This window comes from Diuraphis noxia, unplaced genomic scaffold, assembly GCF_037042655.1.
Source record: "Diuraphis noxia isolate RWA-SAM2 unplaced genomic scaffold, SU_Dnox_SAM2 contig0003, whole genome shotgun sequence".
NCBI classification, from domain to species: Eukaryota; Metazoa; Arthropoda; class Insecta; order Hemiptera; family Aphididae; genus Diuraphis; species Diuraphis noxia.
In genome coordinates, this window is record NW_028301713.1 from 55,282,295 (window position 1) to 55,301,905 (window position 19,611).

A 19,611-nucleotide genomic window follows, 5' to 3' on the forward strand; every position below is an offset into this window, starting at 1 on the left:
CAACAAAGCAACCAGAAGATTCTAACATCATCATTGCTTTTAATACAAGTTGGGCCAGTACAGTTCCTGTAATATTAAAATGTTAAATAAGTTAATTTAAAAACAAATACAATTTTAAAAAAATTACCTTTAACCGAATTAGAAGATGCAAATACAGCAATAGGCTGAGAGAATTTATCTGCTAGACCTTGAAAAAAAAAAACCAACCCATGGTCAGCTTTATTCTCTGAAACATCAGTTTCACCCCCCATATCTTCTAAGCCAGAATAAGTTAAATCTCGTGTGTTTACATATAGGCCTTTTCTTAGTTGAATTTCGTCAAACAAGAGAACTCCATGTCGTTGTTCCAGAGATTTATGAGACATCCTTCTTTTGAGTAGCTCAAAAAACTGGAGATCAAATCCACAATTAGTTTTGACCATGGATAAATGTTTGCAAATCGTAGAGGTATAGGGCAAAGGTATTATATCTTGTTCCAGAAGAAAACAATATGCGCCGGGTGAACGAATATTAAACAACAAGCAGAGTAACATCCAGTTTTCGGAGTAGCGACGATTTTTAGGGTTTTTGTACTTGCTAGCTGCAACTATTTCTTTAACTTAAGTAGACTGGGAATTATTTAAATTATTTTAAATTATAAGATCATTAACTGAGCTATCTGATAATTGATTTAGTCTTTCCTTAACTTCATTTAACTGATCTTGTAAATATTGTATTCTATGTTTTGCTCTTAACACTTGTTTTTGTAAAATATGCTTTTTATTGCGGTGCTCATCAAATATTTTTTTTTTTTGTAGGTGATAATAATAACCTAGTCGATTTGCTAACAGACAACTTTGATTTTTTTAAACGAAATGCTCTTCTTAAGCCTTTACAAAATGAACATTTATTTTGAATAGATGATTTATCAATTAAATATGGACATTTTTTATGTTGCCAATGGTTTTTAAAAATTATATCTGCACATTCAACTGATATACTTTTAAATTCTTGAACTAAAGGCCCACCTGAACATATTTTTTTAGAACTTAAAATAATCATAATTGAAATCAAATCATCCAATGAAGAAATATTTGAATTTCCACACAAATCTTGAAGGTTTATATTCTTTTCATATATATTACATTTCAAAATCATGTCTGAATCTAAAAAAATCTGTTTTTCAATGCTAATTCCAGCTTCATTATTTTTACATTTTATTGTATACAATATAATATATGGTTTATTTGCTCTATGTATCTCATATTTCCAATTATCTGGAAGTGTGATTGACTCAAGATCACAACATATTTTCTCAAACTTTTGTTCAGTGGACAAGACTGAAGATTCTTCAGAAAATTCTGGATCAATATCATTACTACAAGGATGTTCAGAAATTTTAGATTCAGCCTATAAAAAAAAAAATATTTACAATATGTAATACATAATGTATACTAGGATATACCTATATAACAGAACTTTAAAATTAATTATAAAATTGATATACAACATTTAAATATGATACGAACAGTCAAATATTTTATACATAATATTTATGTATAATTATGTATTATTTATATATTGTACCTGATTAATTAATATTTTTAGTAAGATTGTAAAATTTACCTCTACTACTTTAATGTTTTTAGAAGAGATTAATGAACTATCTCGCTTTCTAGGAGACTTTCTTTTAGTTTGTGGATTCGATAAATATTTTGGGCCCGGAAATATGCAAGGGATAGCATCTTCTTTTAGTTTTGGATACTTCAAATTTATCTGAAAAACATTGGTCATTTAAATAAATAGTTAATCAGATAAATAAAATAGTCTAAAATAAATGAGTAATAAAAAAAAAATTAAGAATTATTCAGTTTTAATTAAAATGTAATTTATCTAGATACTTACACACACTTGTTTATCACCAACCCCTGAAGTCCATGTTCTAATAATTTGATCATCAGTAAAATGACTGGCACAGACTGCTGAATTTTTAGTAACAATCAAATCTTTTCGGGGTATTTTATCTATCCACTTTTTCTTTAAATTTTCATCCGTAGGAAAAGAAAAAGTAGATGCCTTAATTGTACTATGGTTAGACTTATATCCAGTTTTGCAACCGACTACACAACATGAACGAGGCATTATCCACTATAATAAAATATTGGACCATTATAATTTATAAGTAGAATAAAGTAAATTCAGTATTGTGAAGTATTTGAGTAGAAGTATTCAAATATTTTTTTAATAATTGAATACATATTTGAAAACATTTTAAATACTATTTCATTGTATTGAATACTACTTACTAATTATAACTATAATTTACTAGGTAGTTAATATTAAAAAAGTAGTGTAAACTTTGTCTCAAATACGATTTAAAAGTATTACTTAAATAAATTTAAAAAAAGATTTTGACAGTAATTTTATCTATTTGAATACTATTTTTTAAGATATTTTAAAACACTTTTATTTTACATAATATTGTAACGACAAGTTCAAAATGACATACCTGAATAAAGAAAAGCTGTATAATGCACCAGAAAAGTGAAAACTTTAAACTTTAAACTTTACTGTCGTCCGTTATAACTTATAACTTAAATACTTGATATAATAAATTAAATTATCACTATAGTCTATAATCTATAACCCTACTTACCACTAGCGCTCTAAAGATGTGGTGAAAATGTATACTAAACCCGTATCACGTTCTGACCGCAGCTGCCAATGCTATTTAGATAGACGATAGCTAACCTGTATATCTTAAGCCGTGAGTACAACTAACTGTGATAGTACCACATAATAGATTAAGATGATACCTCAGTGGCTCAGTGCTCAGTCCTCAATTAATTCATATTCCAAATTATTAATTAATACTATCAAGTGTCAATAAGTCTGTTCACTGTTGTATGTTTAAATTCTTATACATAATAATTTAAATTTGTAATCCGTTCATTATACTATTCATGTTATTAAATAAATTTAAGTAGGTATAACTTAAGTGTACATTTTATTTTTCATAAATCATAATTCATAACGTTAATTAGAGTATAGTAATGTATAGTTAAATATTATTATTATTAATTATGAATTGATAAGAAAAAAGGCATTGAGAAGAATTCTTATTTACAAGGTAACTTTAGTTCGTTTTATATATTTATATATAATATTATTATATAAGCATGCTTACCCTAATTTTTTTCTTTAATAATTGAAGTAATCAAATTTTGACTTTTGTAATTTTAAAATATACTTGGGTCATTTTTTTAAGTTTCAGTAACATTTTACTACCTACTTAAGAAATGTCATATTGTATCATAAATTTTGGTTTTTCAAATGAGAACCTCCGGCTTCCGTTTGGACTATAAATATGTAAATCGTGTAATATGTTTTAACTGTAACATTTTAAAAGAATAAAAAAATCCATTAAACAACTTTATGATAAAATAAATTAGATTTTTCTAGATGTTGAGTTTTAGAATTTGCTGATAATAGGCATTGAATGATTTCTTTGACTATTTTTATCTGTTATGAACTTATATTAGTAAATAAAGCCCAATTTTTTTTTCTAGAAATATGTTTACTTGCTCTATCTGTGATGAGACATTTGTTGGAATTCACCACAATTCTACATATACAACACAGTGTGGACATGTCTTTCATCATAAGTGTCTTATGTCATGGTTAAAAAGGTAAAGTAATATACAAATTTAATTTTACTTATTATAAACTTATGGCTTAAAAAAAATGTACATTTTTATGTCTTAAGATCAAAAACTTGCCCACATTGTCGTTCATTGGTATTAGAAAATAATCTGGTCAAATTGTTTTTACAAGTTGATTCTAATGCTCAAGAAATATGGAATAGAAAAACTGATGATGAAATAAATTCACTGAGGTAAATGTTTTAAATTATAAATAAAGTGTATTTTATCATAATTTAATTGATTTCGAATAAAATATAAAACCTTCTGATTATTTAGATTTATTTATTTAAGTCTAACTTAAGTGAAATCTCCTTATAACGGAATCGCTTTGTACCAACTTATATTTTTGTAATTATGGAATTTTTGTAAAGGGATATAGGTTGACAAGATTATTGTTAATTTCCATTGTAAGGAGATTTTGGTCGTAGGATATGAGGTCTGTTATTATGGGGATTTATTTTATTTAAATTAATGTATTTGAAGTTATGTTATTATGTAAAATGTATTATGAAATAATTAATTTTTTTAATTTTTAAATTTGAGTATGATTTGTGACTAACAACATATTAATTAACATTTTTTTTTATTATTGTTTCATTGATGATCACTATATTTGAGATAACTTTTATTATGATAGTATTATGGTGACACGTCACTCACTCGTAATCCTCGCTGATAATGATAAAATAATTCAATAATCACAATATGTACAATTAGGAATTAAACTAAATTTATACCAAAATAATAAATTTAGGTACAATTTAGTTACATGGAAAATAATCTTATTTTATACTTAAAATAAATGTATATTTCAATACTGTAAACCAGGGGTCGGCAACTTTTTTGATGTCAAGGGCCAAAAAATTTAAATAAATTTTTTCACGCCCCATAATTTGAATACATCTTATTTTATTTAAACAAAATGTTATAGTAATTTAAAATTTAATTTATTTAAGTACTTAGTACATCACTGGTTGGTACATTAATTATCGAAGTATCTACAAACAAAGATATACTAATAATTACACGTAATAATAATAATAAAAAAATACATAGTAAAATATAGTATAATATTGGAAAAAATAAATAAATAAAAATTAATGTGATTTTTGAGTTTGAATAGCATCAACAAGTTTATTGATAGCAGGTTTTATTTTCAATGTAGAAATTCTCAATACAGCGTTTAAGTGACCATCGGTTAATCGCAAAGCATATTTGCTTTTCCAATATTTCATTAGTGAAAAAGTTTGTTCACAAATATAAGTGCTCCCAAATATGGTCAACATTTTTTTAGCAAAATATTTTATTTTGCTAAATTTTGTTTCACAGAGACTCGAATAAAACTGAATTAAGTTATGACAACCACGAACAAATAATGACGTTGTATTCTTTCATTACTGTTATGGTTTTATTACAAATTAAACATAATAACTTACCACCGTGTTCGATAAAAAAGAAAAGTTTGGTCCAATCTTCTTTAAAAATACGATGCTCATTGTTAATTTTTTGTTTAGGAGCCATAGAGTTACACGTACAAAAATTTGAAACACAGTATTGAGACGATTACACTTCACTAGAAAATCGATTCAGTAATACTAAGTCGTATTTCGTTTTGTATAATAAATTATTACCGATGTTTAACAAAACGTGTACAATGTTTCTGTACATACTATCTATTTTTGTTCAATAATTGTACAACTAACTTCTCGTGAGAAATGCCAATTTTTATCAGCAAAGATTACGTGTCGTATAATATTTTTAAACTAACTATAAATTATTATCGCGGCCGCATAAAATTGCTATGCAGCCCGCGGGTTGCTGACCCCTCCTGTAAACAATCAACAGCTTAGAAATCTCTGTATTGGAGTATTATTTATTCATACAGATATCTGACAAATAGAACTAAGAATATTTAAATTTAAATAACTTATGATCTTTATGTATTATTAATTAGTATAAAAGTTTATTTAAAAGTAATTTATATTATTCCTTAATTCCAATGCTGTACCCAGGATGTGTTTTCGGAGGAGGCTTAAACATTCACACTTAACTCTATAGGAAAATGGGGAATAATTTAAAAACATATATATACACATACTATTTGATGTATTACGCATTTAATATATTAATATAAATTGTCACAATTTTAAATCTAAGCTCACCTGTCAATATTATTACTATGATATGAACCTATCTATTACGCATTACTAAAAAGCATCTCACCTGAGATTATTTTTTTTTGGGGGGGAGGGGGCTTAAGCCCAAAAGCCCACCCCTGGATATGGCACTGCTTAATTCAATGTTTAATTATAAAAAACTGATACTTTTCTTTTATAATAACTACAGATTTTTAATTTTTAGGGAGCAATTAAAAAGTTTAAAAGATAAAGATATCCGTAATTCAAGCTCAATCTTTTGTCTTGAAACTCAACTAAAACATACAAAAAGTGCTTTAAGAATTAGCAATAGATCTACTAAATTATTTAAAAATGAAGCTGAAGATGAAAAAAAGAAAAATGTAGGTATCTCTGCTGAGCTAAAATTAAAGACTGTGTAAGTAATCTTATACTATAATATTAGGTAATATTTTTTTTAATAAGTTTTTAACTGTATTTTATTTTATTAATTATTTTAGACGATATAATGAATCGGAAATCGATAGAAAAAAATTTAAAGCGGGATATTTACTTCTGCAATCAAAAATAAAATCACTAAACCGTGAACTTTATGATTTACAATCTTCAAATTCATCTTATATAGAGTAATATATTTTTATTTAATTTAGACTATTTAAGTATTGTGTTGATTGAAACTGGATATAAATATTTATTTTATTTTATTTATCAAATAGTAAATTAAAATCTGAAATAGCTGATTTAAAATCAGAAAAGGCGTACTTTGAAAACAGATGTTATAATATAGAGAATATGAATATTGAACAACCAAGTACATCAAAGGTAATTAGTATTTATTTTATTAGTATACATTTTTTGTCTTTCATTTAACACTGTGGTTCTCAACCTTTGTATATTTGAGGCACCCTTGGGTGTTTCTAAAAGTCCCTGGACTATTTATTTATGGTATGATATAATATTGATAGTATAAATGCTGTATATTTTCAAAAAATTTGTGGCACATTAAAGGCCAGTTTGCGGTAGCTTAGTTGAGCACCACTGATGTAATGTGATAAAAACAGTGGTATAAAGAATATTTTTGCTTTTTTATAAATAAAACCTTAAAAATTGTTAAATAAGAATATCTGAAAGCTATATATAAAAAAATTCTGTTGAAAACTATTAAATTCTGAATATATTATTGTTCCTAAAGTAGAAATAGTTATGTAAATAATCATACCATTACATCAATTGGTAGCATCGCATAGCAATATAAACTGGCTATGGTATGATAAACCAGTATGAGAATCAAAATACAATGCAACTTTTAAAAATAAACATCTGTGTTTAATTTCAATGTTTTTTCATTTCTTTTCTGTTCCTGTTTTTTGAATAGTTAATATTATTTGATAAAAGGTCTATATTTATTTTACATGCCATAATTAATTTTTACCTTTTAAAATTCTGAATTTCAGTAGAAAATCTTTTGAAAAAGAAATTCTGCCTTTGAACAAAATGAGGTATACTAAGTGCCATCTAGTTAAAAGATATAATGTTTCTTTTAACTTTAGACACACTGTATATGATATTATGATATATTTAAATGTTTTATTAATATATTTTAATTTCAAACATAAACATTGTTATCATTATAAAAATTATATATCATATTTATTAATATAGGTATGTAATAAAATATTTTAAGATATGTTTATGTCTGTGTTTCAGATGAATATTGAAAATAAAAATGCAATATCACTTCAAAATCAAACTAAAAACGAATATTATGGGCATGATCCTCAATTACAACGTAAGATATTCAACAATCATTTCCTGGTTAAAATAATTTTTCTGTAATAAAAATATTTTGTAAATATAAAATAACCACATATTATATTACATTATGAGGTGAAGCGTTAATTAATAGGTAGAAAAATTAAAACAAAACAATTATTCCTGCCTCAATAAATTATATATAATCAGCAGTAATGAATTAAAGTTCACAAATAATAATACAATATACCGTGAAATCTGTATATTATATTCATTAGGTCATAAATAGGGAAAAAAGTCATGTATAATAATAAATATTAAATACATGTAATAAAATTATTGTTATGGGCAATATTGAAGTACCTATGTACTTGATTGCAATTATGCTAAGGTATGCAAGCATTGTTGTCGCAACCTGTGACACTGAAAGTGTAGATTAGTATGTAGTTTCATTTGAGTTTAAAATGGTCGTCCATTAATAAGATATAGGGGAGAAATATAATTATATCTACTTAATATAAGTTTAAATACTCTAAAATATCTATCTTTTTGCTGGAAATTTATAATATTGTTTGTTGAAAGATATGTATATTATATAACCACGTCCATAAAATTAGATTTCACTATATTTAAAAAAATTTTTGAACAATTTCATTATATTAATATAAAGTTTGCTATCAAAATCACTAATATAACATAAACATAGACATTTTTTCATAGTCTCTCTCATTAATACATCACCACTGTATATTCAGTGGGGTGATCGGGGGTGGTGACAATACTTTAAACCTGGGCTCAGATAATAAAAAAATAACACAAACATAATATATAATATCACATCCCACATCATATCTAATGCATTTTTAGTGCTGGCATAATTGCATCAGATAAACAATGGCTATCACATATATTCATAGAATATATGCTTTTAAATTTTTAATACATTTAAATTATATATTTAATATGAAATTAATACAATTTATTTTTTAATTTTTAGTATCTACCAAACAATTTCTGTTAGGATGTGTATTTTTATTTGTGGATGTCCAAATTCAACAAGAAGTTAATAGTAAATACAATAACACAATTTTATCTAAGGATAATATTATTAAATATGGTGGATCAGTTGAACAGTTGTATTCTGATCATATTACACATGTAATTTGTGTCACCCAAAAACATCATATAGTTGAAGAAGTAAAATAATATTGATTTTGTGTGTGTTTAAATAAAATTATAAATGATTCCTTTATTTTTTCAGGCTATAAATGATGGTAAAAGATGTGTGACTGATTACTGGCTCAGCGATATCATTTCTAAAAAACTTATGATACCACCTTGGTTAGCTGTTCATTTTCCCATGCCTTACAGGTAAAAAAAAAATAGATATACATATTATACTATATAAATGTTGCAGTAAAAACTTGAGGTTAAATCTTAAATTTTCATAATTAAAACTAAGGGATTTGTAAGAATTCTCAGTTTAATTATTTATATGTATATATATTAGGCTGAAATGATTTAAATTTTTTGTAAGGGTTTTTTTGTTACAGTTACTTAGTAATATGTTATAGTTTTCTTCTTCTATTAAGTGTACTAAAAACTATTAATTTATATTTAAAAATTGAATTTAGGTAGAAGACTTAGTGTAATTAGGAACATGAAATACACTACCTGTTGTACTAGTTGACATTGACGACTGCTTGATTTATTGTGAACAAATAATTTATTTTATTTGTGCGATAAAAGCAAATACCAGTACCGACATATTGCATATATAACATGTTTATTCAATTTTTTGTTCATATTTTATTTATTTATCTAATTTTCAAATGACCCTATTAACTGGTGTGTGAGTTTAATAGATAAATTTTTTTGCTTTATGTTAATATATGTGCAAATCGAGACCAGCCATTTAGAAAATAATTGGTGAATGAGTCAATTAACTGTGAGTCCAATAAGCGGCGACCTCTGTATTTAAAAAAAAAATGAACAAAAAGTCTATGTAATAGAATTTAAAAAAGGTTAGAAGGTCCCTAAATTAGAGAAAATAATATATTTACTATTTTACGATATAAAATTTAAAAAAACGGGTAAATGGATGACGCTTTGTTGTACAGTAAGTTACTGTAATGGATGGTATTAAATTTGAATTCAATGATATAATATCATTGTATACTAAAAACGATTCTGAGCAGAGACGGTTTGTCAGTCTATGATATTTTATACTATATTAATTATAGTGTTATTTTTTCAAAAAAAAAAATGTAGGTACCTACAAAATAACTTTTGTCAAAATTAAAACTTTAAACGATTATAAAAAGAATAAGTTTTTTTAATATTTTCCAACTGCTATTATATCAGTTTATGGGGAACCTTTTATTCAATTTCCAAGTTTTTTTACTTAATGAATTCAATTTATTGACTTATTATATAGAATACAAAACTAAAAAGATTTGAAATAATTTGAAAATTTTACCAAGTATAGAGAATGCCAGAATAAACATTGAATGAAAATTAAATGTGTCTATGGTAATTTGTTTTAGAGTTATACCAATATTTAAAATCAATTTTCTCAAAACTGATTTTTTTTTTAAACTTCCGTTTTTCCTTAATTTTTCCTTGTTTTCACGGTGCTTTTGAAAAATACTGGAAATTCTCAAAATTGTTCCCCATTGCATCAACTAAATTCTCTTTCGAACCAAAAAGCTACTGATGTTGAAAATTGAAGCATTATTTCAACAACTTGTCATGTATACAGCGCAGAAACAAAAAATACATACATCATTGGAAAATCAAATCATTCATCGCTTCGCTCAGAATCTAAAATTAGTTTTATAGTTTATTCTACTCTAAATAATAAAATACTATGGAACAACATTTATTACATTTAATCACATTACATATTCTAACAATGAAAAATAAATAGTACAGTTTCTGATTTTTTTATTTGTAAACTAAATAGTAATTTTTAGTTATTTGTATTCAATTATTTTAATATTTTCTATTTGTTTCATTTTACATTTTTACCTATTAACTTTTTATATTAGAAAATATCACACAATTAGATATTTTATCAGTTATTTTTACACTATTGAATAATTCAAAAAATTACTTATCAAGATGTACATATTAAATTTCAAATCTTACATAGTTACATATTACATGATTCCTAATGCTGATTTTAAGCACTCCTACTATACAAAATAAAATGTTTATAGAAAATTAATTATTATTGTAAAACCTTTCAAATCATTAATTTTTAATTTTGATCAGAATTTTAAAAACTATAATAATTAAATTGTTTGTTTTTGTATTTTTTAGTACAGACAATTTGCCGTGTCTAAATTTTCAATTTTCAATTGTTAATTTTGGTACAAATGAATGTCATATAATTAAAACAATGATTGAACTAGTTGGCGGTGATCATACTACTAATGATGTTACTTCCAGAACTGATATTGTAGTTAGCCTAAAGTAAGACATTATGAATAAATATTAATATACATAATAATCATAATATATTATTATACAGTATTACCAGTTACCTCTAGGTAAAAATAATATTTTTTTTGGTTTCATTAAATCATGTGAAAAATATATGAAGACATATTTTGCTCTCTCAGTATCTGTTAAATATTATATTTATAGATTGCATTCGTCTTCTAACTAACTTTGATTTATTTTATGCTACAATGCTCCTAAACAAAAAGGAAATGATCAGTTAACATAATGAACAACTTCTGTAACTGACAAAAATCATCTTCAGACTACTCTATGCACTCTGAGACCATACCCAAATTCTAGAGTTGAGGGATTACTCAACTTTCAATTGGAGTATTCAAACTTGATTCAAAAAATCAATACTCGCCCAATTTTACTAAATTTATACCAGATTTCTTATAATTGTGCTGTATAAGTTTGATATTTTAGTTAAAGAACCAATATTATTATTATTATTTTATGATATACAGTATTGACATATATATTTAAATTTTTATTGAAAGTTTCAAAAAAGCCAATATTTAAATTTGATTTTTTAAAAAGATTTATTAAAATCAAGTAGTTTATATCTAATGATTTTTTTAAATGCCTATTTATTTTTTTAAAGCAATTTAATAATTTTAAATATAATAACTTTTAATAAAAGTATTAAGATTTACTAAATACCTATTAAAAATAATCATATAATGTTTTAATGAATAAACCAACATTACTTAACAAAATAATGAGGCTTAAAACAATAAAAAAATAAAAATAATATCATTTAAATGTTTTTATTTTCAGAATCAAAAATTTTAAATTTAAATATTATACATGTACAGCGCAAGTGTCTATTAATGATATGTAAAAAAAAAATTGATTTAAACTTGAGTTATTTTGTTTGTTAGATATTCCTGTTACACCTTATGTATGCTCTGTAATGTGATAATTTTTATTTTTCTGTACATTAAAAAAACTTAGTTCATACTTATACTTATCATGATTTAGTTTAAAAATTTTCAAAAACATACTTCTGTATCCTTAAGTTTAGGCGATTTAGGTCAGGAAAACTTTAAATAATAATAATTTAAAAAAAAAATTTTTTCGATATTATGTTAATATTATTATTATTATTTTTTTTTTAAGTGATAGTTTATTTAGTTTTAATTATTTTATTTATTTTTTTTATTTAAATATAACAATTCCTATCAGACAGTTAATTGTTTAATAATTTTAATTTACTTATATTTTTAAATGTAGATTAGAAGGTGAACTTGTAGAAAAAGCTTTAGAAATTAATAAACCAGTAGTTAATGTTCAATGGTTGAATGATATACTTTTTGGCGCAAGACTTGGTATAAAAGAGCCTGGAAATTTAAAATACCAACAATTTGATTTATGTAATCCATTTTCAGTGAATTATGACATGGTGTCACATTTAATGGGTATGATATCAATTAATTATTATCTTTTGTAACTTGTATATTGTTTACCAATAAATTTATATTTTTATAGTTGTCTACTCAATGATCAATATCTATAATTCATAATTAATATATTGTAACTGGTTAAGAGGACTTTACTCAAAAATGTGTTATCTCCCTCTTATGTACAATATATGCATTCAGTAAAACTAATTTTATTTTCTAACTAACCTAACTTTAAAAATTGCATCAGTGTTTTTTGTTCTGATTTATAGCATAAATTTTATGATAATTTAAAATATTTTTCTTTAAAAACATTATTAATGCACATCTAACTTAAAATTTTGTAAAAAAGATTGCTGTTACAAACACTTGTTTTTACCTAATATTGATAAGAGGTCAATTACATCCAAGATTTAAGTCATCAACTTATATTTTCTGAATTGTATGTTTATAATTTTATTAAAATAAAATAAATTAATATGGAAGAAACATATGGGTGTAATATCATCTTAATAATAAAATATGTATTTTAAATTTTAATTAATATTTAAAAAAATTTCAGAGTCTTGGAAAACTCCTTTGATATTTCTTGAAAATCAAGAAGTGCATGATTTGACTTTAAATCCTGATAGTCCTACAAAATGTAAACGACAAAAAACAATATCTGAAACACAAGAAATTTTAATTAATGATGAAATTGATGACATTAATGATAATGATGTTATCATTACTTATATAAAAAACTTACCATCAAAACCATGTGTTATGTTTTGTGGTTTTACAAGAGAAGATAAAGAAATACTTAAAATGGTATTTTGTAATCTAATTTTGTTTAATTTTATATTTTTAAATTTATCGTTATGTTTAGATATTACTTTTATTTGGTGGTATAGTAGCCACTCACTGTTTTGAAGCAACTCATTTAATCATGAACAAACCTATAACATCGATAGAGTTTTTCGGTTGTCTTTCAACTGTTAAATATATTCTCAATGAAAATTGGTTAAAAGATTCACATTCCAGCTTAAAACTTCTAGGTAAATATTTTATTCATAATATTTTCAATTAATACATAATTAATTAAGATTTAAATATTTTTAACTTTAGCGAATGGTTTACTTTATACAAATAATTTTGATATTTTTAAATACTCCCTAAATCTGTAACATTGTCATATTTGGATAAGCTTAGCTGATTAATGGTTAAAATTTGTTAGGCAATTTAAGTTAGTGCTAACCACTAAATCCAGAACAATTGATCTGGATTAAAACAAAAGTTACAATCCGCTTAATTTGAATTATGATATAAATCTGGATTATTAAGATTACATGATACCCACATGTGTTGTCTCCGTCTTACAAGTGGATAACATAGCGAAAAGTGTTTTGCGTAAGAAATAACTGAGCAATCTACAGTTATGTATATCTAAGAAACTAAATTGTTATCATGAAAAAAGGAGATTTTTAACTAATCACAGTGTTTTTATTTTTTTGATAAGATCAATATATCAAAAGTTATTGATGTTTGGAAAACTTAAAAATATCATACTTTAAGAATATTATAACTTTTTTTTTATTTATGATATCAAACAAATAAAAATGATACGACACAGAAAATATTATCTTCTATATTATTTTAACTTTTGGTGTTTCAATTAGGATAACAGACTGAGTGGTTCTATCCTGCGCTAAACATTTTTTCTATGTTACGTGCTTGTAAGAAGGAGACAACACATGCAGGTATTACGGCCTCTTAAGCATTTTGAAAACAATTATTATTTTTTTATTTATCTAAATATATAATTATAATTCTGTAATTACTCACAACATTTTACTAAAAAATGAAAAAATAGCTGATCATCTCAAAAACAATGAAGCCGAACAAGGGCGGATTTAGGTATGTGGTGGCCCCTGGGCGGAATGCATGTGGGGGCCTCTTACACATAAATAAGAAAATATATTTTTTTACTTATTAAATAATCTTTATTATCATATTTAGTATACTACTATAGTAGTAACAATTAACTACTTATTTAATAATAAACAATTTGAAAAACAATCAAATCAAGTATAACTATAGTATAAGTAATTTCATCATAATATTAGGTGTAAGTAATTAAATAAAGAATAATAAAAATAATAATGTCAGGTAATTAAAATTAAATGTCTGGAACTTTTCTTAATTTCATTTATACAAACTTATCAATAACATTTTGGAATTCAACACCGATTACGGATGGCATAAAAACTTATCTAGATTCTTAGACATTGTTCATTGTTAACAAACGCGAATACATCTATTATTATTGTTAGTAAAATTAAATTTTTTGATGTCCAAATAATGTTCAATATTTTTTAATTACATATGTGTAAATATGAGTATTTAATATATAAATAAAATATTTTTTCTGTATCCTAATTTAAATATCATAACATTGGTGGGGCCCTGAATTTGTGGGAGCCCTTGGCCTACAGCCCACTCTGCCATCCCCTAAGTTCGGCCCTGAAACCAAATTAGATCTGAAATCTGAATCAACAGATTGGTTTCAAAATCAACGGGTTGAATTCAAAATCCTGGATCAACGGATTAAATCTGTAAATCCAGATAAAACTGATTGGTCTAAATAATGTACAGTGCTAATTTAAATAGATACCACTAATTTCCTACCATAGTTTTCAAGTATCTCAAAATAAAACGTTTGTTACTTATTACTTTATTACTTGATTTTTTACATTAAATTTTCAAAATATTTTGACATTAAGCTATTTTTAGCCATGAGAATTTTTTATTTTATTTTTTAAAATTTTTTTTCTATCAAAAAACTTGTAATAATATAGCAACTTTCTTCATAAATTGATAATAATCAATATTGTAATAGTAAAAAGTTGAGCGTACATCCATAATAAATTATATGATTGTCTGCAGTTAGATAGATTTATGGCGGAAGTCGTCAAAATCCTGAAAATGTGCATATTATTTTTTAGCTAGTAATTCTTAAAAAATATTTTTTTCATAGCTAACATTAAAAAATTTAATAATCAATTCCACTCAAGTTTTCAACCTTTCAAAAAAAAAAATATGTATATATATTCAATCGAAAAGTAATATCAATTTATAATAAGAGTTAGAATTTAAAATGTTAACTATGTTAGATATTTACCAATAAATTGACAAATTCCTATAAATTGATTTTTGATATTTTGTTGTTATTTAAACGTTTTCAAAAGCACCAAAAAAACTAAAATAAAATTTAGGTTAAATAGGAATTAGCTTTATCACAAATGATTTTGGTTTTGGTGTGACTTAAAAAAAAAAATTACCATGGATGTATGGATGAAACTTTTACTGTGATATTAAAATTTTCTATTAGTTATTACCATCAAATTTTCCAAATAATTTGATTCGTGTTGAGATATTTATTGGTACATACATTTTTTGATTTTTATTAGGCTTTATAATGTTTAAAAAAAAAATATTCGGTCAGTCAAAAAACTTGAAAATCAAAGCTAGGTTCTTATAAACAGTCGTTTGTCGAATTTAAAAAAAAAGGATAATTGAAATACTAAATATTATATTTTTTAAATGCCTAAAGAAAAACAGTAAATTAATTGTTGGTTAAAATATTTAGTTTTTACATTTAGAAAAAATGTTTTTCATTGATTCTCAGATATTATTTTATTATTATTTCTCTTCTATTATTATTTACCTATGGGAATCAAAATGTTATGTTTTGTTATTTTTTATAGACGTAGATTATTTTCGAATTTGAATCATTTTGGAAATTTAATTTAATTTATTATTAAGTTCCAAGCTCTGATTATGACTTGTGAACCCAATATAATTGAAATTACAAACATTAATATATTTTTTTAATGCCGATAATCAAACTTTATTTTCAGACGAAAAAGAATATTTTATAGAAAATATACAAGATCAGTTTTTGGGGTTATGTTATGTACCTGCAATTCTAGAAAATAATATGCGTCGTCTACTATTTAAATACTTATCATTCTTTGTAACCCCTGGAATTACATATCCATCAGCTCATAGCTTGATGCAAATCATTACTTCTGCTGGTGGTGCAATTGAAAGAACTAGAAGATCTTTAGAGTCAATCCGAAGTGCGGCACCAAATTCCTATTTTATAATCTCATGTCAAGAAGATCACTATTTGTACAATGACTTGTTGGGTATTTATAATGGTATGATATTTTAAACATAGTTTATCTTTTGTGAAAACTGAAGAATTAAATATAAAATTACTTTTTTTAGTTGTTTATTTACCTGAATTCATAACATGTTCAATCTTGGCACAGCATGTCCAACTACAAAAATTTTTATTGGAAGTAACTGCTCAAAACTAATATTACATTACTTTTATTGTGTATTCCTTATATTTGTGTAATAAACATTTAATTTAAGATAAATTAAAGTTGATATGTAATATTTGAGGTTAATTCATTTATAGTAGTCTTTATTATTATTTTATTTAAATACTGCACAAATATTATGTGCCATGTATACAATACAATAGCACAGTAAGTATGCCTCTGTCATTATAAATTATAAGTTATTATATTGAAATGGACATTAGTAAATTATAATTATTATTGGCTCATGAGTTTATGAATCGCGGAAAAAAAAGTCCCCGTAAAAAAAGTCCCACACAAGGAAAAAAAATCCCGTTAAATATAGAAATACATAAAAAGTCATATATCATAAAAAATGTTAATTACTTACTTAAATCACATATTAAAATATAGTTTAATTTAATTTAATACAAAGTCCCGTTAAAAATGAATGAAAATATATCAAATTTTAAGTATAAATAATAAATATGGTAAAATTGTATTGAAAAATGCATTAAAGTTACATAAAAAGTCATATAATAAAATAATAAAATGTAATACAGTAATAAATAGTCAATAATAAATACATTTAACTATTTAAGGTACCTACATAATTATAATAATAGTATTTTGGTAAAGTTCTAGTAAACTTTTTTTCTATTATTTATTACTTATTATGGTAGATGACAAATATATAATATGTACAAGCATTTTATTCATTACACATACACACTAAAATACGAAGTACAACTGACTTTTTTTTCCTAGTATGGGACTTTTTTTACCGGGACTTTTTTTTCCGATTACCGTGTTATATATGATGTTATACAGATTTATAGTAAATAATTGTTGTGTAACATTTCAAGGTAATGTTTTTAAGTATTTATATCAACAAGGAATTTTCCCTCTAGAAGTAAAAAGCTCTCAAATACGAGACAAAACTAGCATCATCATCAAATCTAAATTTCACACCCAGTTTACAAAAATTATCAACACTATTGAAGCATCACTATCTCAAGACATCTGGTATACTTCACTCACATTCCCCAACAACCCCTCCCTGGATTCATTCAATAGTTGCCATCATAAATTTATGAGTAAAAAAAACGCCACAAACAGTAAAATCTATATGCAGCACCATCTTCAAATATTAAGCTATTTACCAGGTGACAGATGCCTCAAAAAGTCAAGCAGGAGTCGGAGCTTCGGTAATCTGGAACAATATAAAGCCTAATACAAAATCTAAGTTCTATTTTCACTCCTGAATCATCCCCAATTCTCAAAGGTTAGTCATAGACTCAAACATTACAAAAGCAACAATTCTATCAGATTCTCCTAGTACGATAAACAACATGAAAATGCACACAACACTAACAATATAAACATACAGGTACAAAATTTGCTTCAAAATCGGAAAGGAAAAGGAAACACGGTTCGACTTTGCTGGATACCTGGTAATTCGGCTATCATTAAAAATGAGAATGCCGATAAGGCAGCAAAATATGCAATTACTAACACTTTAGCAAAAGAAATTCAACTCATAACTAAACAAAATTTAAAACCCATGGTAAAATTGCATTGTACCAATATGTGGCAGGCAAACTGGATTTCTGTGCGCACAAAATTCCAGGAAATAGAACAAGATGTGTTCATATGGCCACATCCCACATATCTTCCTAAAAAGTTCAAAGTTATCCTAACTAGACTACGGATCGGGCACATACAAATCACTCTTAGTCATCTAATGAGTAAAACCGATCCCCCAACATGTGGCACCGATCTAACAATTAAACTCATAATGGCCGAATGCCGATTATACTTCGAATCAAGATTGGCTTCAAACATTTAAGAACATTTATTAGAATCACTCGGTGACAACAGATCTTTGCTCTCAGCTACTTTCAAGTTTGTCACAGAGCAGAACTTCAAAACAAAATATAAACACTTTATATGTTGATGTATATAATAACCCATGTAACCTAATGGCCTATGTTGCCGAGTGTACATTTTTGTTTAGGTATAAAAAAAAAAATTCATATCAACAATTTAAACTGATATAATGTTATTTTATTTAACTTAACTGAAATATACATAATATACAATATATTGAAGTGTGTTTCCATTTTTATTTTTATAAAATTACTTAACAACTCTTAAATTATAATAATAAAATAAAAACAATTTACAATGTGATTTTATAGTTTTTAATTAATTAAAATATATATATTTTAATTAATGTTGAGTTTAATTGACCCTTGTGTTTTTATCCTTCTTAAACATTATTGTATTGAAGTACATTTTATTTATTTTAATAATAATGATGTAATTTTGAGCATTAACATAATATTATATGTCATATGATTTAATGTGATAAAGATGGAACATTATGGTTTTCTCCCTTAGATACCAATACTTAAAATAATCATTCTAGACATATTTTGAAAATGTCTGTGTATATAATGGTAATTTTTAATTGTTTTATATTTTATTTAAATCAATTAGGTACATTTTTGGTTAGATATTGAGATTATCTAACTTTAAAACATTTGGATTTAACAATTAAAACTATATTTTATGAATTTACCAACAAATATTTTTAGATTTCATTTGATGATTCAGAAGAATTATAATTGAAAATCATCTGATTAACCATTTAAATATTTTTGAATTATATTTTGATTTAAAATTTTAAGTTATTAGTTTGTGTTAAATTTGATATATGTCATTGATTTGATGAATACCTACTACTTATTTTACAAAGACATTGTTTGCTATAAAGTAT

At 24.8% G+C, this 19,611-nt stretch overlaps 1 protein-coding gene and 1 pseudogene across 4 annotated transcripts; one reads left to right on the plus strand and one right to left on the minus strand.

Moving 5' to 3' along the window:
- Positions 1–627: 627 nt before the first annotated feature.
- LOC107170543 (uncharacterized) lies at positions 628–2,442 on the minus strand (annotated as a pseudogene). The gene is made up of 4 exons (XR_016190778.1): positions 2,286–2,442; positions 1,885–2,127; positions 1,606–1,755; positions 628–1,389 (listed from the first exon to the last, which is right to left on the minus strand). The product of XR_016190778.1 is annotated as an uncharacterized LOC107170543 (transcript).
- A 329-nt stretch (positions 2,443–2,771) lies between these two features.
- On the plus strand, positions 2,772–16,926 carry LOC107170548 (PAX-interacting protein 1-like). Of its 3 annotated transcripts, none has more exons than XM_015520699.2 (15): positions 2,772–3,109; positions 3,549–3,668; positions 3,746–3,874; positions 6,045–6,236; positions 6,319–6,444; positions 6,535–6,640; positions 7,526–7,607; positions 8,568–8,767; positions 8,832–8,941; positions 10,895–11,047; positions 12,314–12,498; positions 13,043–13,290; positions 13,349–13,517; positions 16,380–16,682; positions 16,753–16,926. In XM_015520699.2, the coding sequence occupies exons 2-15, from the start codon at positions 3,553–3,555 to the stop codon at positions 16,842–16,844; spliced, it is 2,211 nt and encodes a 736-aa protein (XP_015376185.1). In that variant the 5' UTR covers positions 2,772–3,109; positions 3,549–3,552; the 3' UTR covers positions 16,845–16,926. The 3 variants fall into 3 exon arrangements, with proteins under 3 accessions (XP_015376185.1, XP_015376184.1, XP_089078530.1); XM_015520698.2 differs by having other exon boundaries at positions 2,772–2,962; XM_089222404.1 differs by lacking the exon at positions 2,772–3,109 and adding an exon at positions 3,330–3,348.
- Positions 16,927–19,611: the final 2,685 nt, after the last annotated feature.

Excerpts from the sequence above, each read along its gene's own strand:
- LOC107170548 (XM_015520698.2), top strand. The coding sequence starts at position 2,943 with ATGTTATTAAATAAATTTAA. Across the intron at positions 3,875-6,044 it reads GATGAAATAAATTCACTGAG|GGAGCAATTAAAAAGTTTAA; the intron begins GTAAATGTTTTA and ends TTTAATTTTTAG. Across the intron at positions 13,518-16,379 it reads TTCCAGCTTAAAACTTCTAG|ACGAAAAAGAATATTTTATA; the intron begins GTAAATATTTTA and ends CTTTATTTTCAG.